This window comes from Simochromis diagramma, unplaced genomic scaffold (assembly GCF_900408965.1).
Source record: "Simochromis diagramma unplaced genomic scaffold, fSimDia1.1 OVJJ01000408.1, whole genome shotgun sequence".
NCBI classification, from domain to species: domain Eukaryota; kingdom Metazoa; phylum Chordata; class Actinopteri; order Cichliformes; family Cichlidae; genus Simochromis; species Simochromis diagramma.
This window is the reverse complement of record NW_024386777.1, coordinates 24,423-47,871: the sequence shown is the minus strand read 5'-3', so window position 1 is coordinate 47,871 and position 23,449 is coordinate 24,423. Positions and strand designations below refer to the sequence as shown.

The window sequence follows — 23,449 nt, the reverse complement described above, 5'->3', positions numbered from 1 at the left end:
GTAGCGGTGCTAGCGGTGGTGGTGGCTGAGTGGCTAACTGGAGCGGTGGCAGAACAGGTAATTGTGTCCGTAAGGAGGCTAACGGTTGAGCCGCAGACCCAAAAGCTTGTGGCTGGACACAGAACTGAGCTGGAGAATGGCGATACAGTCCTGGCTCGGAGGGAGCGGCAGAGACAGAGTCTGTCGGTTTTCCAGAGGGTTTGTACACGCCCACTTGCGAAGGATCTGTTACCACGAAGGTAGGCAAGCGATCCATACAGTCTCCCATCCCGCTCTGAATAGCCCCAGAAAACAAAGTCCCGGAAACTGGGGAAAGCAATGCTGACTCACCGCATCGGGCTGCTCGAAAGTGAATGCAGACGGGGGGTGTAGTCCGAGGTCCAAAAGAAGAAACTCCTGCTCCCACGAACAGAGCGAGCCCAGAAGCCATGGGAGACCGGTCACCAGACGCTGTAGCCGCCTCTCTATAGCGCGCTGGGACGTGCCACCCGGGTTTTCCAGCCACAGGTTGATGAGCTCCTGTGGCATCGATTAGATTCTCCCGTAGCTCCTTGGACGGGTTAAGCGCTGCTGGGTCCATTTCGTGGTCGCGTCGTACTGTCACGGTCCGGGGCAGCGGCCGTGTGGAGAGTGGAAGGAGGACCCAAAACGCAGCACTTATTCAGGTGTGAGGGTGATTTATTGATAATCAAACACAAAGTGGAGATGGCAAACAGAACTAAGGACGAACTAAACTGGGATAAACTACACAGAGGAGTGGCAAACCTGAACATGAAGGGAGAACAGCAGGGAGAGCACGCAGAGGATTACACCAGGTGTGAACACAGACGACGCGACGAGGAGCAGAGGAAAACACACACTATAAGTACACAGAGAGACACTGGGAAATCACACACAGGTGGGAGACACAGCTGGACCTGGTTAACCTGACGAGACAGGGGAACACTGACACCAGGGACCAATAGAGGGAGCACAAACCCAAAACCCAGTATCTAAAATCCCAAAACACAAACCATCCCAAAACAGCCATGAATAATAATGAAAGTAATAACAATAAAGAACACAAACACAAAGTCACCGAGTCATGGTCGCAGGACCATGACACAAATAAAGAACCTTGAACCTTGGGACATCTGATTTTAGGACAATCACTAGCTTTTCCAAAGGACACTGACAACCAGACATTAGATGCCACAGCCCTGGCCCACGGTATCCACCTCCCCCTCCCCCCTGCATGCGGTGGGCCTTCTGTAGAAAGAGCAGCTTAATGAAGGTGACAAGGTGAAAATAGGATGATTGATGTGCCGGTGTTGTGAGGGCATGTATAACACCACATACCAAAGTGTTGAATATAAGGAGGCTTTGAAGAATCTACAATAAGTGTGTTGTTTGTACATGAATCACAATGTGTTACTTCAGAGGTGTGATGTTTTCAGGGTTTTTTTTTTCTGCGCTGCAATAATGAGTCATCAGCTATTTCACTACAAAGATGATGTGATTAATGTGTTTGATGTGGAGCTCTTATGTAATGATTACATTTTTAAGATGTAATTTTCAAGTGAAAAACATAATATTTATCTGTTGCATAGTTTACAGTGCGGTGTTTTATGCACTGAGTTATCATGTAGAGTTCTGTTTGTCATCTAGCACCATAATCAGGTTTTGTTTTTATTGCATCTTAGATTTTCCAGCTGCTGTGCCTGAGCAGCCACCCAGAGACCCTTTGCTGCAGTTAGTCTCCCTGCAGGAGGCGTCTGGCTGCTGGCTGCTTGATCCAGCTCTGGCTGCTGCACTGGGACAGACCAACGAGGAGGTGGAAAAGTCAAAGCCTGAAAAGGTGCACTGCTGTCAATTTAAATATTAACACAAAATGATGATGTGAGATAAAACAGATTTGATTCTATAATTTGAACAAAACACATGATATAATTAAAAACACACCATAAAACAAATAAAATGAAGTCAAACTAAACGTAGGCCTGCCTCAGCCTGAGAATAAACATCTGCATATCAGAAGCTAAAACACTGGTGGTAATCACACTCCTAACCTCCCACTGAGCTGCACCAGCGTCTGATATTATCCAGAAACCACACGACAGCAGAAATTATTTTCCTCATCAGTTGTTGTAAAAACATGTCAGCACATTATTTTAGAGCATTTATGACATCACAGTTTGGGATTTCATCAGGAAGAGCATCCAGTGTAATAATCTGCCAAATCAAATTATGGCAGAGCTGCCCACCTTGGTGACCCCGTGTGACAAAGAAGTACACAAAATTATGTAATATTTACTGGGTTGTAGAAAGTAAAATGTGTGGTTCTGTCTTTTTATTTGATTGAGTTGATTTGGGTAATTAGACCAGCAGTGAAGTGTGGGCCACCATTCTGGCTCTGATCTGGCTTCATGGTTTCAAAGATGGATGCAAAGGACGAGTGGGAGCTTCTGGCTATGAAGGCTGCCTCGTGGCTCTGGTGCTCACAATGGTACTAGCAATGATTGTAACAGATAAAATAACAGCTTTAAAAAACTGTTTCATTCTACAGCTTTCCTCCCACAATCATTATTTTAATATCTGTGTTGTGTTTTAGCACTTGTGTGTCAGAGTGTGTGGATGCTGGAAATGTCCTGCTGGTTGCAGCGTGAGAAAGAAGCTCTGGGACTCTGAGAGTTTTCTTAAAGTAGCTTCATCTTCAGAGTGAACAGAAGCAGGTCTGCGTACTCCACACTGCCTTTGATACAGAGCTGTTTTATATCATCAACCCCTTTTTATCCATAAAACACTTTCATTCTGCTAATTGACACTGATTGATCCTTGACAGGGCTCTAGACTAACTTTTTGCCATGGGCGTACCGGTACGCCTAACTTTAAAAAGTTAGGCGTACCGGCACAAAAGTTAGGCGCACACAAATTTATAATAATTTATATAATATAATGTGTTTTTCTGGATACACTGTGCTTTTTCAGCATTCAAAGATTGATGACACCGTGTCAGAGCACTGGCTATGAATTTCAGAAGGATCAGGCCTTAACTTAACAGAAAAGTTATCAATAGTTATTTTCTTATTACAGCTACATCCACTTCTGTCGTGCCTAGGCTGCTCACTAGGCTGGGTATCATCACTGATTTCTATAATCCCTTCGATTCCAGTTCTCAAAGTCCCGATTCGATTCAACTTAGCCTCAGACAGTCAGAAATATTATAATTCTGATCATTTATCAGTACTGACTTCATCAGAATTGTGAACATCACAGCAGATGCCTTTGTGTGAAAGTAACTGAGAATAAAACACAGAAAAACATGAAGGAGATTTTCCTGGTCTGGCTTTTTATAGCAGATAACCTTAAAAATATTCTACAATGTTCTGCATATAAAGTTTAAATTTCTTCAGTATTGAACAACAGAAAAAATAGGCTTTCTTGTCCGAGGTCATTTAAGTGAAAAAAAAGAAAAAGATAGCAGCCGACAGCGCTGTAAACAACAGTAGACTGGTGGGTAATAAGCGAATGAATAATAGAGAAAACAGAGATTGGAGACGGGAAACTGTTCTTGAAGTACAGAGAGAGATAGAGAGAGAGCTAGCTGTGCATGAAGTGTGATTTTAATAGTCGTGGAAGCAAAACAGCAAAATTCATGACGACATTGATCAAATGTGAAGCGCAGTTTGCTGCTTCTTTTGCTGCTGGCTCGGTGAATTTTGGTTGAAAGAGACAAAACCTGCAGCTCAGAATCAGCGCAAAAAGACGTAATCACAGACCGGACGCATCAGAATCGCTGAGCTCCGACAGCGTGTCCGTCTAAGGCCGTCGGGTGAGAAAGCCGAGAAAGACAAAGCTGATTCTGATGCGTCGGGTCCGCTCTGTGTTTACGTCTTTGTGGGGAATCCGTGTACCTGCTCTCATTTGCTGTTTGGTTGTTGTTGAAATGGTTTTGTGAGGTTTAATCTGAGAATCTGGCGTTTCTGGCAAAACACAGTTATATTTAAAAGTCATTCAGGATTTAATGAATTGATATCGCTTTATTCAAGCTACTCACCTCCCACTTCCACCTGCACTTTCATCTGGACCACGGCGAATCAGAGAGGTCCCGCCCCTTACTATCTGTGATTGGTTTAGTCCACGATAGGGGCAAAATTTGTGTCTGTTGTTGACCACAGGGAAGGTTGCAGATTTTTTTTTTTTTTTTGCTACCCGAACAGTTGGTCGCACAGGTGCAACCAAATATTTTTTTTTAGTCGCACCACTGAAAAATTTGGTCGTATTTGCGACCAAATTGGTCGCACTCTAGAGCCCTGCTTGAACGTCCTTAAGACAGCACATAGTCTTCATTCATGTTTTGCTTATTCATGACTGTAGTTATAGTTACATCTGAATTTTCAAAAACTGCCTGTTTTGTAATGACTTTTCAAATAATAATTAGCATAAAAAGTTATGAAATCTATGTTTGGTTTTTTATTTCTTTGTTGTAACAATTTTGAAATAAATTGTATATTGGCGTAAAAGTATCAATATATTTGAGGTTTGAGCAGCAAAGTTGAGTACCAGGGTTTTGCTCCTGAATAACTTCCCAAGTCTTCTCTGCCAATGCCAAATAGCTTTCTGGGTGCTGCGCTGCACTGTCAGAGCACACCTCCTTATCTAAGGTTTTCTGTGTTTCTTATTCTCTTTAAAAGTTCTGCTGAGGGCCTCCTATACTCGAAGTCTAAGAGCCAACTCTGTTCTTTGGCTCGACTTTCTTCCATAATCTTTTCACTTTTGTGAGAAATAAAACACAATTTAACCCTTTGACTGCCTCACCAAGAAAAATACAATGAAAAAATTATTTGTTCATATTTTCTATTCCTTTAGGTCAATAATGATCACAATCAAAAAAAAATTATACACACCTTTTAGTTTTTTTTTAAATAAATCTCAGAAAATCGGTTTGGTTTCGATGTTTAAATTATTTTTCCACAAGAACAAACAGAAGCATCGATGTGAGCATCGGTCCAAACAAAAACAATACAAAGATATTATTAGTAGCTAACATATTGCACTTTGGGCTACTGACTAGATAGCCACTAATTACACGAGGAAATACAAGAATTACTCTGAATGCAATTTGATTTATTGAATTTGTTTATTGAAAATGACTTGAAGAAAGACGAGAATATTTGTTGTCATTTAAAGTTTTCTTTATTTTGTGCCAAATTGGTGCCAAATCAATAAATGAGCAGTAGAAGCTACCGTTCACAGATGGAAAATGTAAAACACTCACTTGCCACTCTATTAAGAACATGTTGCTTTTTGGTCAATGTGACGGACCAAAAAGCAACAAAGTTATTGTACCCAATTGATCCCTATGAGCGACCGTGGAGAGGAAAAACTCCCTTTTAACAGGAAGAAACCTCTGGCAGAACCAGGCTCAGGGAGGGCGGCCATCTGCCTCGACCGGTTGGTGGATAGGTGAGTGTTTTTTGTGCATATTAAATATTTAATTACTGTGAATGTTATATTAAATATTTAAATGACATATATACTTACCTGAAGCAGACGTGATGTGGGAAATTTCTGAAAATACCACACAGAAATGAGCAGCCTTCAAAGTGGTTTATTAATTTGAAGACTGCTCATGTGTGCTGTGTGGCTTACCCGTGTCTGTTATTTCTGAAATACGTCTCTGAGCCTTCTTTCCACCTCCCAGCGGGATTTATCCGAGACGCTTTCTTCCCACATCTTTCTGAATTTCCTCTGTTTGACCAGGTCTTTTAGGATGGCCTTTCCTTGAGCTCTGCAGAGAGAAGCATTTTTAATCAACACTTTAGTTTCTAAGTAAATGCAGAGAATTTATCAAAAGAAAGTCAAAATAGAAATATCAGCCTATAATTGTTAAAAGTCCACACTGACCTGACTTCAGAGGAAGCATCCTGACACAGTTCACTGACAGCCAACAGGAAGCATTTGGTGAAAATCTGTCCTGCAGACAGAACTTTCTCCGCTTCCATGAATATTGTGATTATACGGAGCCCCAGTGCGGCACCAGCTCTCACGAGAACGCTCTTATGTCTGAGGAAGGAAACACAGACAAATCCACTCAGTGTGTTTGATTTTCACCTGATCTGATTGTGATGCTGGGGTCACAGATACTCTTCACAGGTGTGAACTTACTTCAAACCCATAGTCACCAGGCTGTTTAGAAAGCGACTCGGGCTGCAACCGTGAACCAGAGCGGTCAGAGCTTCCTTGGCATGCTGCTGAATGAGCATATTGGCATTTGCCCTTGCAAACACCTGGAGTAAACTCTCACAGGTCCATTCAGCTTCTTTGTCCATCCTCTCTCTGAGGTGTACACAAATATATTACGGTGTCCAGTGCTGCACAGGACACACAAGAGGGATTGTTTTTAATCTAAAGAATCAGAGGAAATTTCAGCAGTTAGAAATCAAACTTGTTACAAAGATGCATGAGACAGGGCACGCTTGCAAACATGGACAGAAGAGGGTGGCATAAAGACAGATGTAGAGAAAAACAGCTGGTATACCTCTTGTGTCACCCCCAAGCAAACTGTACGGAGGTTTAACTCCAACTCCTCTTGGTGATGCCGCGCCAGGGTGCGGATGTATCGCAACCCCTCTATCTTTTTCTTCCTGTAGGAACATCAAATAGTTTTAAAACTCACATCCTCACATTAAATTGAAAATAATTAATGATAACAATAGAAAATCATTTTACCAGTCGCCCTGACTCAGCAGGCTGAGGCTCAGCCGGAGAGTCTCTGAAGGATCAGAGACTGGCTGAAGCTCCTCCCCTAACTTTTCGTCAATTGACAGGAGGTACCCCACGATAAGCCTTTTAAAGTCCACCTCTGGAGGGTGTCTAACAACCCTTCGAGGTTTCCTTTGTTCTGGAGCTGGAGTTTGAGGAGGAGCTGGAGTTCGAGCAGGGGCTGGAGCTCCAGGAGGAGCTGGAGCTCGGGAAGGAATAAGCCTCCGACGAGCTGCAATAGTTTGGGGCAGAGAGGCATCCACATTTTTTTTAATTGTTTGCTCCAATGCCTCAAACATATGTTGGGCTGTCACCAGCCTCACAACACCAGCAACTTCTTTGTCTGCACAGATTAGATCATGAAATATTTATTACTCACATTTCTGTTTGTTTGCAGCTGAAAATGAACAAGACTAAAGTGCACTTTAAAGGGGAGAGCAAACCATGTATGTCTATAAGTGTTTTTATTTAATTACATTTTTCAAGTTTTCAATTCAACATAATCAGTCTTAATTAACCATTTACCAAAATTTGTATTCAAATAAAACCAAATCACAGCCTGGATAAAAAGTGAAGCTGAAATGTCAAACTTTTGACCTCTATAGATATTTTACCATGGCAACACCTTAACATTAAATGTGTTTTAGCAATGTGTAAACTCTGGTTGGAGGGTTTATCTCTCACACAACAGCTGATTAAAAGTCTGAAGAGTTTAAATGTCTGACATTCTGACTCATCATTACGTCGATTTAAGAATTGACCTGTTTCTCTGTAGCTTTTTAACCTCATTGGAATCTGACTTCTCCTGTGAGGACGAGAAGATGATGTGGTATGTGACTTTTGTTGCCATGATGCCAGGTCTCTCTTGGAAATGAGATTTTTAATCTCAATGAGATTTTTTTTACCTGGATAAATAAAGGATTAATAAAAAAAGAGTGTCCGTCTTTCTCTCCATCTTCAAGCTGGCCAAACGTCATGACTTTATATCAGTAAATAGTTTTAACTAATTAAGAAAATGTTATGTGGAGTTTCCCTTATTTTTTCCAAAAGTTAGATCATAAAGAGGTTTATAATTACTTAACACTCACTAACTCTCGCTGACATAAAATCTTATATCACTTTAAAGGTTTGTTTAAAAAAAGAGAGGCAAAAATGATGTTTTCCTCATTATACTGATATTTGTCATTATACCATTCATAGATCATAAAAGTCAAGAGCATATTTACAAAAACAAACATATTCCTTTTCTGTCACTTTTTATGGTTTTAAACTAAAATAGCTGTAAAATAGTTTTGGTTGTCCAGTGATGTTTCTTCTGTCTCCTCTCCTCGTCCAATCCATAAAGTAGAGTCCAACTGCTCCCTGGACCCTCTGCAGTACCTCAACACTGATCAAACCCAGGCCACGGTAGGTAGAGTGCTGATGTGTCTGCTGTGTGTGGTTGTTACTTATTACTGAGAACTAAATATGAATGTGTTTGTGGTGTGCAGGTCAAGCTGGCTGCAGGACACAAGTTTGACAGAGATGTTGAACTGCTGATTTATTACAAAGACGCCCACGAGCCCACTGCTGTGATGGAGGCAGGACAGGCCTCTGCTGAGCCGGGTGAGTGAAAAATAAGTGAAGTCATTAGTTTGCAAATAAAAATTCAACCTGGAATTTAATTGTGTTGGAATATATTAGAAACTGTAAACTTGACATTTTTCTGTCCTTTACATGTATCTGATGTGTTCAATGGCTTCATGTGGAGAGTTTGTGTTGGTAGTGAATCAATCTGAAAATATGAGTAATACTCGCACCAGCAGTGCCAGAGTATTCATAAAGTGGTGTTAGAGTTACAAAATATTTCCTCAAATCTTTCCTCAAATCGTTCCTCTCACACAGTGGCCTCACCATCTTTTCCCTCTTCCCTTCAGGACAGTCCTCTGCTCCTGTTGAAGAGTTTACCAATGGGCTGCTATTCAAACATTTTACAGTTTGGGGTCTCGTTGTGAACACATCTTCCCATGAGTTGTATTCATGTGATCTCAGTGACTTAAAGTGATATCACTGTAAAACACCATGTTGCCTTTGGATGATTCTGCAAAACTCCAGGTTATGTTTGATTTACTTGCTAAAACAGATTACTGAAAGCATACTTGTATACCTGCCAAAGAGTTGAGCTTTTGCTTGTGTAGATGAAAAAACTCTCCTCTCTTGCTGTTTGTCTTTACTGATGGAGAGGTGGGGAGCACCAAAGAAGTGATTGAGAATTCAGGTTCTCTGCGTACCAAACCTGTGTGTCTTAAAAACAGCTGTTGTATTGCAGGTGTTTCTCTTTTGGGATTGGGGAAGGGGCCAGCTCTGCTCTCATCAATGGGATGGCCAAGGAAGGAGGAGGTCACGCTCAGTTCATCACAGGGACTGACAGGATGCAACCAAAAGTAAGACAATGAGTCATAACAATTATCATGAAAAGGCAAGATGATATTATTATTTGAACAGAAGACATAAATTCCAAAAACATTAATGTATATTTTTTCAGGGTTTTTCATTATTTTTCAGGTGATGCAGTCGCTGCAGTTTGCTCTGCAGCTGACTGTGGTCGACATCTGAGTCATATTGGATTTACCAAAGGAAGTGTCTGTCACTGTCCTCTCTCCACTAATCACAACACTTTTCCAGGGTCAGAGGTCACTGATTTATGCCCAGCTCACTAGGACAGGTAGGAGCAGCCTCTCATGTTGTTGGCAAAGTAGATCAATCTGCTGGGACATCTGATTTGAGGACAATCACTTGCTTTTCCAAAGGACACTGACAACCAGACATTAGATGCCACAGCCCTGGCCCACAGTATCCCCCCCCATGCATGCGGTGGGCCTTCTGTAGAAAGAGAGCAGCTTAATGAAGGTGACAAGGTGAAAATAGGGTGATTGATGTGCCGGTGCTGTGAGGGCATGTATAACACCACCTACCCAAGTGTTGAATATAAGGAGGCTTTGAAGAATCTACAATAATTGTGTGTTGTTTGTACATGAATCACAATGTGTTACTTCAGAGGTGTGATGTTTTCAGGGTTTTTTTTTCCTGCGCTGCAGAAAATTGTAAAACTACTGTGAACTTGGTGGATCTGTCCAGATCTTTGACTGGAAACTATTTCTATGAATGAGTGGTTCAAAAATGTGTAAGTGAAAAGCTGCCATATTTCAGGTCCCAAAGTCAAACGAACACTGAGGGATCACTGAGAGCTAAAAACGGTCTAACTTCTTTCATCTTTAATAAAATGATCAGCGTTGCTGCTTTACCAGGTTTAACAATTAAGTTTAACATCCAGGCATCCATGAAAACAGAGTTTATTCAATTTAACTGAGTTAGAGGTTAGCAGGAAGTTAGCTCGCTAGTTTCCACCTAAACATGATCATCATAAGCAGTGTTACCAATTCATACACTGGTTTATCATCTAGACTTTTTGTCTCATGCAGCACCATGATCAGGTCCAGTTTTTATTTCATCTTTGATTTTTCAGCTGCTGTGCCTGAGCAGCCTCCCAGAGACCCTTTGTTGCAGTTAGTCTTCCTCCAGAAGCCATCTGGCTGCTTGATCCAGCTCTGGCTGCTGCACCGGGAAAGAGCAGTGAGGAGGTGGATTGATAAATGAAATTCATAACAAAAATTCATAATGGACTTTTTCCATTTAGGAATAATAAAAATCAGCTTTCTTTTTAATTGCTATTAACTGACAGTCAGATAACCAGCTTTTAAAAACATATTCATAAACACTTTGCAGTCAACAAAATTTGCACAGAGGTTATAGACGAAATAAAAAGTATCACGTGTTTTTCTAGTTGTGTTTATAACTCTGTTATTGTACATATTCTGTGTTATACATCATAATCATTCCAGTCTCTCTCTTTTTTTTTTTTTTTTACTGTTTTAATCTTTATAAAACTCTTATTTATTTATTTATTTTTGTGATTTCTGCTGCCCTATTGGTCTGGTCTCTCTTGAAAATCTGAGAATGTGATATTCCTAATAAAAGGATTTAAAAGTTTACTGCCAAAAAATTATTAAACTTCATGACAGAAATGTGCTAACTGGCTTGAAATAGATTGAAACTGTTATGAGATTGCTTCAGGGAGCAGACATGACACCGTCTTTTAGGTTTCGCCATCACTTTGTATTATGCGCACAACACCACCCTCCTCTGGCTTCCACGTGAACTGCACCTTAAACATCAACTGTTTACAAATGTCATGACACAAACAAACGTTTCAATACCGTAAATCACTTTTTGGACTGCGATCACTTTTTGGCACAACATCGGCTCTGATAACATTTAAAGCGCATTGAAAAACTATTCTTTAATGCTAAAAATCCATTATCAATTGTAATTATTTATTTATTAATTTAAATTTCAGATATCGATCTTCATTTTTGTAAACTGGTGAATTAATGATTTTTTTAAAGAATTAAAACGACAAAGTTTGGCAACATATTTTTATAAAGGATGAATAAAACAGTAAAATAAAATGAGAAATATATATATTTTTGAAAAAGCTATGATAATTAGACGAACTTTATTTTAAATAAATAAAATTGATTTTCGGTGGCACTGGGAGTCATGGTGATGATGACGTGTTTGAGTGCAGGTATAAAAGCAGGAGGCAAACTTGGAATTCGGGTTTCACGTTTGAGCGCAAACAGGAGCTTTTTCCCACTAGTGCTGTGAAAACTCGGATTTTTCAAACTACAGCCAACGTTTGAAAATCTTCAAGAAGGATTTGCAAAATGACTTCTACAAACTTCAGTCGCGAGATGCACCTGCTCTCCCTTTTCATTGAGGAGGTGATAGATCAACGCTATGGTGAGTACAGCAGGCTAATATGTCAGAGTGCTAGCAAACAAATACAACTTAGATTTTTGTCTTTTATTGTTTGGAAGTAGGACTTCATGAGCGTTAACATTTAGGATGAGATGTTTCATACTTGAGTAACATCAATTTTAACATGTGCCAGTACACTATAAAGATGGCGCCATGTTTTTTTTTAAATCGCTGGAAAAAAAAACAATTGAATGCACGCGCCCTGGAAACGACGTAAGGCATTGGAGGACGCTGACGTCAGCGCGCGGCCGTTTTTGCATGTAGAGGGTTTGAGTTGACATGTTTGGGCTGCTGGCGCTGAGTTATACGTGAAAGTTTCATAGATTGTGAATTTTATAAAGCTGGAGAATGGAGTTTTAAAAGTTCACAGAGTCGCTGGATGAGTTTGAGATTGAAACAGTGTGTGCCTGCAATAAGGAGGTGGGAGGTTTCTCACCTAAATGTAGCTGCTTTATTCTCAAAATATCGATGCTCAACTAATATGAAGATATTACTCCTTAATGTGAATGCGTATTAAAACCTCAGTGAAAGTCCATGCAGCCTTACACCGCATGAAAACTTTTACCAAAAAATGTGAAGGCTTTCATAAACAATGAGTTCTGCTGGGAGCTTCTTACTGTTTGTGTGTGGAAGAGCTTATGATGATGTAAAGCCATGTCTGGACAATTTAAATTCAGGCTTTAGTTTGTGTGATCACATGATTAACGTACACGCATGCTTTGCTTTCTCGTAGCTGAGCTGGTGAGTCCAATCACTGCTCCTCAGATGGTCGTCATTAACTTGAGGAACCGTGAACTGAGCAGCAGCCAACTGGACTCCATGTCCCACCTGGTCCTCACTCTTTACCATAACCTGGTGACGGGGTCCAAGGACTTTCCTTACATACCTTTTAAAGGATTGTTCCACCGGGACCAGGTGACGACACCATTTGTCCATGTGAGGCAGAGCCAGAGAGAGAACACCACTCCTTCTCCTCCTACGGACTCACCAGCTGGCATGATGCTGCCGCCTGCGGGCTCCAGCTCTCATCCACGCTTCCTGACTCCAGTTCTTCCAGAGAAAGCGGATCTTGCTGTGCTGAAGGCAGATCGGAGGAACTGTGTCGGCACCTTGACTGTCGACGGCCTCCTCGTCACCAGAGTCATCTCCACTGTTTACCGAACAGAGGACACTGAGATGACGAACCGCTGGAGAATAACAGACTACAGCGCGGACGGCAGAGTTCTCACTTCAGGTGCTCTGCCGTTTTCTAAATATGTCGGCAAAGCGTGCTAAGAGGAAGGCTCCGGAGGAAGAGAGCAGCATCCGGAGCCCGACTCCAGCAAGGAAGCGCTTGAGATTATAATATACAGTGAAGCATGTCGAACGTCAGCAAGCCTGAACAAAGTGGTAAGTAGTAAATAGTGCTTAAGGTTGTTTCTAAAATAATGTCCTAAAATATTTGAAAATCGTCGAGGTTTTAACTTTTATTCTTTCTTTTCTGCCTCTTGTTTCTAAAAGTCAGGAAAATGAGTCACGCTGCGAAGAAACACCACACAGAAGATTTTCCCTCAGTAAAATGGTAAATATATTCATCTTGTTATGACGTTTGCTCACAATAACCAGGAGTGTTCCTGTGTTTCTGAAGTGATTCACTCTCATTTGGTGTTATTTGATCCAAAGACAACTGAGGGTCTTCAGAGCAGCGTGAACGGCCGTCACCTGAGAGCAAGACAGTCCTGGCGCCTTTGTGGTTCCCTCCAGGTACTCCAGCTTCATCCCACAGTCCAGAGAGATGCAGTTAGGTTGAATGTGAGTGTGAATAGTTGTCTGTTTCTCTGTGTTAGACTGACCTGTCCAGGTTGTACTCCTGCCTCTGGCCCCATAACAGCTGGGATGGCTCCAATCTTGAATTGGATAAGCTGAAGAAATGGATGGAAGGATGATCCAAAGAGAAACATCAAAGGCCCTCTCACAAAAAAAAGATAAGAACTCATTTTACACATTGTTGAAACATCCTGAAAGTTATTTGTTCTGTTTATAAACTTGTTGAACTGTCATTAGAGTTTGTTTCGACTTGTTGTTCATTTCTTATTCGGTTCAGCTGTGTTTCTATGTGTCCTTAGTTCCCATAATCAGCCTCCTGTGTGTAAATATTGTGTCAGTCTCCCTTTGTCCCTTGTCAGAGTGTTAATCTCCGTCCCCTCGTGTTTCCTTGCCTCAGTAGTTCTGTTTCCTATAGTTTTCCCCCAGTATAGGTTTTGGTTTGACTTTTTCAGTTCCCTTTGTCAGTCTTTGTATTTAGTATTTCCTCATCAGTCTCATCACTTTCCTCTGCAGAGAGAAAACAATAAAAAGACCTGAAGAGGTCTTTTTATTGTTTTCACCAAATAACACCAAATGAGAGTGAATCACTTCAGAACAACGGGAACACTCCTGGTTATTGTGAGCAAACGTCATAACAAGATGAATATATTTACCATTTTACTGAGGGAACATCTTCTGTGTGGAGTTTCTTCTCATCTTGGCTCTTTTTCCTGACATTTAGAAACAAGAGGCAGAAAAGAAAGAATAAAAGTTAAAACCTCAACGATTTTTTAATGTTTGGGATATTTTAGAAACAACCGTAAACACTATTTACTACTTACCACTTTGTTCATTCTTGCTGACGTTCACTCTCCTCATCTTCTCTCTAAAGGAAGATGCAAACGCTCTCATTGTGAAAGATAAGTATACATCCATCTAACCTGCGACTCTGTCACAACTCTGATCAGCAATTCTTTCAGGTTTGTCTGTTTTGATGATGTTATTAATTGTTATTATCCTTTATCCAGGTAACTTTCAGAGAGGAGCGGAGGGAGGAGTGAAGCCAGCGTGCTCTGTAAACTCTCATTAAAAAAAAGATAAGTAGATATTGATTTTATATTATTATGACAGCTCCTCCTCAGTGAACACTTCCTCTAGTTGCTGAAATCATTTACTAATTTTTTTCTTCCCATTTGTCTTTTGTTTTTCAGAGAAAACAGAGAGGAGACAAGGTGACATTAAGACCTAAGACAGGACGGATTGAACCCTTTCTCGTAAAAAGATAAGTATTCACTCTGCTTTTAATCAGAATATTGATAAATATCTAAAATTCTGCTCACCTGGTTGATAAAGTTACTAAAACGATTCCCTCTTTACTGTCATTTGTCCTTTAGAGAGAAGATGAGGAGAGTGAACGTCAGCAAGAATGAACAAAGTGGTAAGTAGTAAATAGTGTTTACGGTTGTTTCTAAAATATCCCAAACATTAAAAAATCGTTGAGGTTTTAACTTTTATTCTTTCTTTTCTGCCTCTTGTTTCTAAATGTCAGGAAAAAGAGCCAAGATGAGAAGAAACTCCACACAGAAGATTTTCCCTCAGTAAAATGGTAAATATATTCATCTTGTTATGACGTTTGCTCACAATAACCAGGAGTGTTCCCGTTGTTCTGAAGTGATTCACTCTCATTTGGTGTTATTTGGTGTTTGTCTTTGAAAGGAGAGGAGCAGCAACGACACTGGGAGACAAACAACAGGATGATCCAAAGACAACTGAGGGTCTTCAGAGCAGCGTGAACGGCCGTCACCTGAGAGCAAGACAGTCCTGGCGCCTTTGTGGTTCCCTCCAGGTACTCCAGCTTCATCCCACAGTCCAGAGAGATGCAGTTAGGTTGAATGTGAGTGTGAATAGTTGTCTGTTTCTCTGTGTTAGACTGACCTGTCCAGGTTGTACTCCTGCCTCTGGCCCCATAACAGCTGGGATGGCTCCAATCTTGAATTGGATAAGCTGAAGAAATGGATGGAAGGATGATCCAAAGAGAAACATCAAAGGCCCTCTCACCAGCTTTCATTTATTAAATTTGTCTTTACTGAACGATTTCTGGTGTGTACTTGCATTGATACTCAGACAACAGCTCCTCTTTCTGTTTGTGCTGGAAGATTCAGGCAAACACATATTACATATATAGATTGTTATGATATGACTCAGTTTCACATTTAGTGCTATATGAGAATGATAAGGTCCAGTTTAATAGTATTGCTAGTGTCTAATGAAATGAACACGTGATTTTCAGATCCAGCAACGTGAATATTTTTCACTGTGGATAAATTACATGGAAACGTTTAATGAGTCATCAGCTATTTCTTTACAAAGATGATGTGATTAAAGGTTCTCATACATGCAGGTCAGAAGTTTTGCTCCATCCTGGATGTTAAATGCTGATCAATGTTTACACATATCTGCACATTTCTAACAGCTCATTTCACAGGTCATCAGTCTCCTGACTGCATATGCAGAGTTTTATCATCACGTGTTCATGGCAGACAAACATAATTATGAATTCTTGTTTTAGTTCCATTCAGTCACTCAACATCAGGTGTCTGCTTGTCCTGAGCTGTGAGAACTACAGTGAGTTGCTTTCCTCTTTAGCTTAGTATTAATAAACCAGGTTGTAGGTGGGCACCTGCATCAAGGAGTCAAGAAGCATATTTTATTGTTTAATGGTGAAAATAATGGATTGTTGTTCATTTGTTTAATGGAAAGACTGAAAGTGTGGCCTGGTGTTGACTTACACTTATTCAAAGTGATGAAGTACCAACAGATACTAAAAGTCACAGCCTGAAACACGTCAACTGCTTTATTATTTCTGGTTTTAAATAAACTGTAAGAGCAATGTGCAACAACAAAGAAAAAATCCCTTAAATAAAACAGTACCTAGTTCATATGTTTTAAGTTCTAACTACTAAATAAAACACAAAAAATATCAGAGAAATGCTTCAGTACTGTAAATTCATAGAGGTAGGTGCAATAAGGGAACATGATTTGTAAATCAGTCGAATAATTAAGTAGAATAATTTGTTCTGAAAACTGTAAAACTGTGTAAACTCTTTGGTAAAAACAGGAAGAACTACATTTGAAAATGAATGATTGGAATCCAAACATTTGACTTTTGTTTTTCCTCAATACTCCATCCTCCTCTTAACATTTTTGTTTTCCAGCTTTTTTAGAGGGAAAATCATTTATTACATCACTGCAAGAAATCTGATGGCCAACTTTGTTATTAATACTTGTTACTGTCGGTCCACTCAGTCTTTCTTGTGCCGTGGAAGGTCTGTGGTAGTTGTTTAAGTACACAGTGAAGGGCAGATGATGCTGCCGTCTCCCTGTCAGCTGTGTCCTCTCATCTACAGAAGTCTGGACTCGTGAGCGAACGTGCCAAATAAGAACTAGCAAGTATGCATGTACGATCTCTTTACTTGGTACTGAGAGATGCCATCTAAAGGAATCGACTCTGGACTAAAGCAGCGTTTTAACCGTTTCATTGTTAGCCCCGCCCCCTAACTCTGATGGGTGAGGTTGACGGATGAAATAAATTCATCATGCAGTGCATCACAGTAAACATGGAAAAAAAAAAAAAAATTATTTTTCCTAAAAATGAATGAGTTGGTTTTAAATGAATTAACATTTTAATTATATATAATATAATATAATAACTCAACATTTTTCTGGTTAGGTTCATTTGGACATCGAGCAGCAATAGGCTTCTTCACCACATCTAAAGGAGAATCACACTTTTGACATAGAGGGAACCTTAACAGGTCTCCTGGCACTGCCATTTCTTGCCATTAAGTAATCTTTGCCATCACTGTTATTTTCTTTAACATTTTTAGTTCTGAGCGAGCTCTCAGTAGCTTAGGCAACTCATTTTTCTTATTTTGAAGTTTAACATTTTCTTCTTGTCTCTGTTTTAATGCTGCACTAAGCTCACTGTCAGGAGGAGGATTCTTGGACCTTTGGCTCAGTTTCTACTTGCTTTGCAACCTCATCCACTCTCCTTTCAAGCTTAGATGCCTCGCTCTGTTTTGTAGTCTGTATTGGAACAGGCTCATCATCATAGGAGGGTACATCAAAAATGGAGTGGGCATGTACAGCTGCTTTTGTAGAATGTTACGCAGAGAGGTGTCGTGAGGGAAACATCAGAACTGGTATGGCTGGAGGGCTAGGCACCAGCGCAGTATGCTCGCATTTTGATGTTGCTTGGAGTGCATCCACACCAGGGGTCTGTGATCTGTCTGAAGAATAAATTCTCCTCCAAGGAAATAATATTTCAACGAATCAATTGCCCACTTGATTGCCAGTCCTTTTTCTACTGTTGAATATTTTGTCTCCCTGTCAAACAGCTTTTTACTTAAGAAAAGCTTCACCAGCTTCTCCCTGAGCCAGTACTGCTCCAAGTCCAACATTAGAGGCATCTACTTGTACAACAAATGGTTTGGAAAAATCAGGGCTTTGCAAAACAGGGGCTTCAGAAATCTGTCTTTTTAAAGATTGGAAGGCATGTTCACAGTCATCATTCCACATCACTTTAGAAGTGTTTTCTCGTGAGCTCTGTAAGAGGGGCTGCCAAGGTTGAGAAATGGGGAATAAACCTCTGAATAAACCTCTGTGCTTTTGCAGCGTTTTTCTTTTTGCAGCGTTTTTCTTTTTGCAGCATTTTTCTTTTTGCAAGTGTTTTCTGAAGTTGCAGTCCGTTTGGCCTCTCAGGGCCACCGTAGAATACTCATAATACACAGTAAAGATTGGACAGCTACTGTGTGTGTGTGTGTCTGTGTGTGCGTGCCCATTCTTTTTCTCTGCCACTAGATGGTGATAATGTTCATACTTTGTGACCCTTGACTTGTTTCACAAACCAAAGCCAATTTCAGGAGTCATTCCACTTTCTTCAGTTCAGGAGGCTCATGAGACAGTGAAAGGAACCAAACACTTAACAAACAATGAGTATACAACATACGAACAGATGAAGTATACAAAACAACAGAACATGAACACACAAAGCCAGGGGTAAAAGAAAAAGGTAACAATTATAAGAATACACGCAAAAATTCACATACATATATTGTTTTGAGAGCCTTTTTGTTGGTGGAGTCTGATATTGATTGTATGTACATTTCCACATCCTTAAAATAATGACAGAAATATGGTGTTTTGTTAGTAAACCTACATTTATGGATAAAAAATTTAGCTAAAAGTATTAACAAATTTATCAGAAAAAAACATTTATCATACTTCTTGGGGAACTTAAAGAAACAGAATAAAACATTTTCCCATCGTAAAGAAAACTCCCTTAAAATATGGACAATAACAAACCTGCTAAATTCCTTCCAGAATCTCTGTGTAAAAGAACAGTACCAAAAAAGATGTGTCACAGTTTCTGGATGATCCCCACATAAAGTACAATTAGTATTTATGTCCCTTTTAAATTTTACCATGTAGTGACTGGCTGGATAACATTTATGTAGAATTTTAAATGAGACTTCTTTCACCTTATTTACAATCAAATATTTATGGGGGACCATCCAGACTGTCTTCCACTTGATATCTGGAACAAATCGGTTCCAATAAGATATTATATATGGGAGAGAGACGATATCTTCTTGGAATAAACTACGTATTCTCTTATTGCTATTACCAAGTTCCTGTGAAAAGCAGATTTTTCCTATTGGTGACTCAGCTGGATCAGGGAGAGTGACTGAGGTAGAGATCGAGCTGTCAGTGTTTTTATATAACATTAAAGTCCCTGAGGGTATGGCACCAAGCACCATTGAGAATTCCTGAACACTGATTGGAAAATTATATAGTGCAATAAAGTCGTCGTAGTAAGAAAATAAACTACTAACTCTTTTACGCTACGTCCACACCTGCACGGGTATTTCTGAAAACGCAGCTCTTTCGTCCACACGTAAACGGCGTTTCGAATCACCGAAAACTGAGATTTTTTAAAACTCAGTTTTTGCGTTTACGTGTGGACGAGGAATACAGAGTTCATCAGGCAACATCAAAGGTATGTGCCTTTTTTCACGTCACGCTGTGCGCCACGTTATTGTTTACATGAGATGAATTGCAGAATAGCAGGTAGAGACAAAATACTGTTAATGTGACAATCTGCAGGTTTTACACGCTTACATATACACATGCAGCTACTGTTCCTCTATTTACAAAGGCAGAGGCATCACGGTGTGATTACTTTACATGTAGTGTAAAGGTGTAATAATATTCAACATTGCTATCAATACATTTTTCAATCCCTCTGCAAAATAGGTTTAAAAACATAAACAACTGTTGGATGCTGTTTGTCCGTGAATTGAAGAGCCCAGCGCTGCTCCCGACGAAGGGAAAACCAATTCTGCAGGGGAGACCTACCTTGGCACTTGTGCAGGTGAAGCCAAAGGGAAGATTTGCTTCACCATATTTTCTAGTCTTTGGCTTAGAATGAAGTTGGTTTGGAAACATATTCAACAATGCTTCATCTCCTGATTTGCGTTTGTGGAGGCGCCCCAGCAGTGTCCAAGCATTGTTTTTTTTTTTGTTTTGTTTTTTCCTTTTCATACTGCGCCTCCCTTGCAATGGCTCTGTGCCCCCCTTAGGGGGCGGGCCCCACACTTTGGGAAGGTCTGGTGTAGAGTATGGTGAGGAGGCTCTGAAGAAAGTTGAGAAAATGGAGGCTGATCTTGGAGGAACAGAGATCCTGGAGCCCCTCAGACATATTTACAGCCAACCCTGCATTAGACACACACACACACACACACACACACACACACACACACACACACACACACACACACACACTTTAATGATGTCATTCTTTAGTCCTTCCTTTTTTTATCATTCATTACTCCAACTTGTAAGTTGACCATGAATCAAGCCCTGTATCAGTCTCATATAATCTGCTAATTATACATGAGTTGATCTGTTGAGTGGCTCCTACTGTTCCTCTCACTCTTGCTTTTTTTTAACTTGTTCAAACACTTTACTGACCGCATACATACATGAAAAAGTGTGTGTAAACTCTCCTCTCCAGCTGTTTGTCTTTACTGATGCAGAGGTGGGGAACACCAAAGAAGTGATCGATCTGGTGAAGAAGAACTCATGTCCTCTGTGTACTCAGCAAAAGCTGTTGTATTGCAGGTGTTTCTCGTTTGGGATTGGGGAAGGGGCCAGCTCTGCTCTCATCAATGGGATGGCCAAGGAAGGAGGAGGTCACGCTCAGTTCATCACAGGGACTGACAGGATGCAACCAAAAGTAAGACATTAAACACAATTACAGGTCAAGTTAAACATTACAGCAGCAGCAGATACATATTTGAGATCAGACCTGCAGTGAGTAAAATGTCTGTTCCAGCTGTTTGTGTATATTTGGAAAGTTTTCATTATTTTTCAGGTGATGCAGTCGCTGCGATTTGCTCTGCAGCCAGCTGTGGTCGACATCTCAGTCACATGGATTTACCAAAGGAAGTGTCTGTCACTGTCCTCTCTCCACCAATCACAACACTTTTCCAGGGTCAGAGGTCACTGATTTATGCCCAGCTCACTGGACAGGTAGGAGCAGCAGCCTCTCATGTTGTTGTTTAGGTATTTGATGACAGTAATTAACGTGGCTTCTAACACTGTAATTCTGTGTCAGAGCTCAGAGGCAGCAGAGGGCTGTGTGACGCTGAAGTACAGCCTGGCAGGTCATCCCTCTGAGAACCAGCTGCACTTCAGTCTCAGACCTGCAGAGGACGCTGGGTAAAACAGTTTAACACAAACAACACTTCTGTTTTGAATTGTGAGTTTCCACGTGTTGAATTTAAAACAGTATTTTCAGAAACGTAACTCTACTTACTGGAAAACAGTTAATAATACCCAAACCTAATGCTGTGTGTCTAGTTTTAAACATGTTTCACTTTTTCCTAATCATTATTTCTTGGATTAGGGATATCATAACATCTAATAGTATATCATTACTGATCACAAACATATTAGACATGACAGAGTAATCTCAGTCTGCCGTTTGTGTGAAATCAAGGAGACATTGTTTGAATTCAAGTCCAAACACTATTGTGCAATAATCTGACACTTTTACTCTAAAATACACCAAGAACAGACAGATTGACACACACAGGAACATCACCAACAACAACTAATTTGTGTCCTCAGAGCCTGCTTTTGTAAAGAATGACAGACTTGTCTGTACATTGCACACTGTCATAGTGTTTGTTTAGAGAAGAAAACAAAGTCTGTCTGACTTTTAGAGGCAAATCCATCAGCAGCAGAAAGGAATCGAGATCCTGTCAGGACTCCTTCAGCCTGATAACTGGGGTTAAGTAAAGACAGCATGTCTATCTGGACTAAAGGTCACCATCCTCTGTCAGTGTGTGCGATAGAAACAAAGTATAGCACGATAAATCTTGAAAATATAGTCACTGGCAATACTGCATAATTTAAAAAAAAAAAGAAAAAAGAAGCATTTTTAGAGTTTAGTAGGAAGAAACACAGAGGTGTTTAATGCACTGTTGTCTATGTTTACCAGATTCTCGTTAAAAATCTTTAGATTTCTATTTGGTTTCTTAACAATGTCTCCATGAAGCCCTGTAACACAAATCAATTAGTTAAAGTACAGTCATGTCTTAAAGACATCAAGGCCTGGATGACCTCGAATTTCCTGCTTCTAATTTCAGGCGAAAGCGAGTTTTTGTGCTCGACCCTAAAAATGTTATAAACACAGAGTCCAGATACTTGACTCCCTCTGCATCCTTGTCTTTCCCCTCACCCCCAACCAGCAGATAGTTGCCCTCCCTGAACCTGGTTCTGCTGGAGGTTTCTTCTCTTTTAAACAGAGTCGTTCCCTCCCAATGTTGCCAAGTGCGTGCTCATAGGGAACATCTGGTTGTTGTGTTTTTCTTCTCTAATATTATAGGGTCTTTAGCTTAATATGCAAAGTGACTTAAAGCAACTACAGTTGTGAAGTAGTGGAATATAAATAAAATTCAAATTGGCTAATTGCAAATGATAAATGATCATTTATACAGTCTATCAAAGTGATTATGGGGGATTTCTGCTAAGCTGCAGCCTCTCTTCACTATAACTCCTGTTAAAACTATTTTAGGATCATGTTCTTTTACCAAAGCAAATACCACAACATTGAAGTCTAGGGAGCCAGCTTCAGTGTTAACTTAAGCACAGCTCAGTAATTTCTTAAGCTGATGGGTAGTTTTTGTTTTTACTACCCAAGTTACTAGCTGCTTGTTAAACAGTAACTTCAAACTGTCAGTAAAACCAAGTCCAGCTCAGTTAACTCATGGATCATTCCATTTGTAATCAACACGGGTCTTCTGCTCAACCATCCATCATTTTCATAAAAAATGTTAAGATACAAAGTGTGGGCACATATGATGAGTGCTGTGAAATTGTAGGTTCAAATAATAAATACTACTCAAAATAAGTTCCTTTGAAAAATGCTCTGTCAACCCACTTTCAGGCATGTTATTTTTTCACGCACTGAAATCTGATGCCATCTCAAAAACCAAGAAAACTCCCTGAAGTTTTCAGACATCAAAATGAATGAGGCTCTATAATTTTGGAAAAATGATGCTCTTACATTTTATTTTCAACCTGGACTAAGCAAAGTTGTACTACTAAAACAAAAATATCAGTAGATTTTCCTGTCCAACAAGAATATGTGCATATTTTTCATTTGCGAGACTTGAGGGACTCCATTTCAAATCATCAGAGCTGCGGTTGCAGGGTGGTTGGTGCCTGTTGTGGTGGTAACCACTGAACCATACCGCCTAAAGATTATGGCCACCCGTTTGGCGACTCAGGAGGGGAAAGAGGTGATCTACCTGCACTGTGCATAGTGAGGGTGGAGTGCTTCGATGAGAACACTGTCGGGTGGTGGAAGGAATGCTTCAAGGACCTCCTTAATCCCACTGGCATGTCTTCCATGGAGGAAGCAACGAGGAGGTGGAAAAGTCAAAGCCTGAAAAGGTGCACTGCTGTCAATTTAAATATTAACACAAAATGA

At 40.3% G+C, this 23,449-nt stretch overlaps 1 protein-coding gene, 1 long non-coding RNA gene and 1 pseudogene across 8 annotated transcripts; all 3 read left to right on the top strand.

Annotated features, from left to right (window-relative positions):
* Positions 1 to 8,026: 8,026 nt before the first annotated feature.
* Positions 8,027 to 9,440, top strand: LOC120720522. Of its 2 annotated transcripts, none has more exons than XR_005692966.1 (5): positions 8,027 to 8,151; positions 8,235 to 8,349; positions 8,661 to 8,838; positions 9,053 to 9,167; positions 9,289 to 9,440. It is a non-coding gene; the product is annotated as an uncharacterized LOC120720522 (long non-coding RNA). The 2 variants fall into 2 exon arrangements; XR_005692967.1 differs by having other exon boundaries at positions 9,269 to 9,326.
* A 1,810-nt stretch (positions 9,441 to 11,250) lies between these two features.
* LOC120720433 lies at positions 11,251 to 15,447 on the top strand. Of its 6 annotated transcripts, none has more exons than XR_005692943.1 (5): positions 11,251 to 11,586; positions 12,338 to 12,993; positions 13,105 to 13,165; positions 15,106 to 15,235; positions 15,319 to 15,447. XR_005692943.1 is itself a non-coding variant. In XM_040010123.1 (2 exons), exons 1-2 carry the CDS (start codon positions 11,511 to 11,513, stop codon positions 12,877 to 12,879), a joined length of 618 nt encoding a protein of 205 aa, XP_039866057.1. In that variant the 5' UTR covers positions 11,251 to 11,510; the 3' UTR covers positions 12,880 to 12,998. The 6 variants fall into 6 exon arrangements, 1 of the variants encoding a protein (XP_039866057.1); XR_005692941.1 differs by lacking the exons at positions 15,106 to 15,235; positions 15,319 to 15,447 and adding exons at positions 13,267 to 13,347; positions 13,431 to 13,541; XR_005692944.1 differs by lacking the exons at positions 11,251 to 11,586; positions 15,106 to 15,235; positions 15,319 to 15,447 and adding exons at positions 11,748 to 12,024; positions 13,267 to 13,347; positions 13,431 to 13,541.
* Positions 15,448 to 20,298: 4,851 nt separating this feature from the next.
* On the top strand, positions 20,299 to 21,808 carry LOC120720555 (annotated as a pseudogene).
* Positions 21,809 to 23,449: the final 1,641 nt, after the last annotated feature.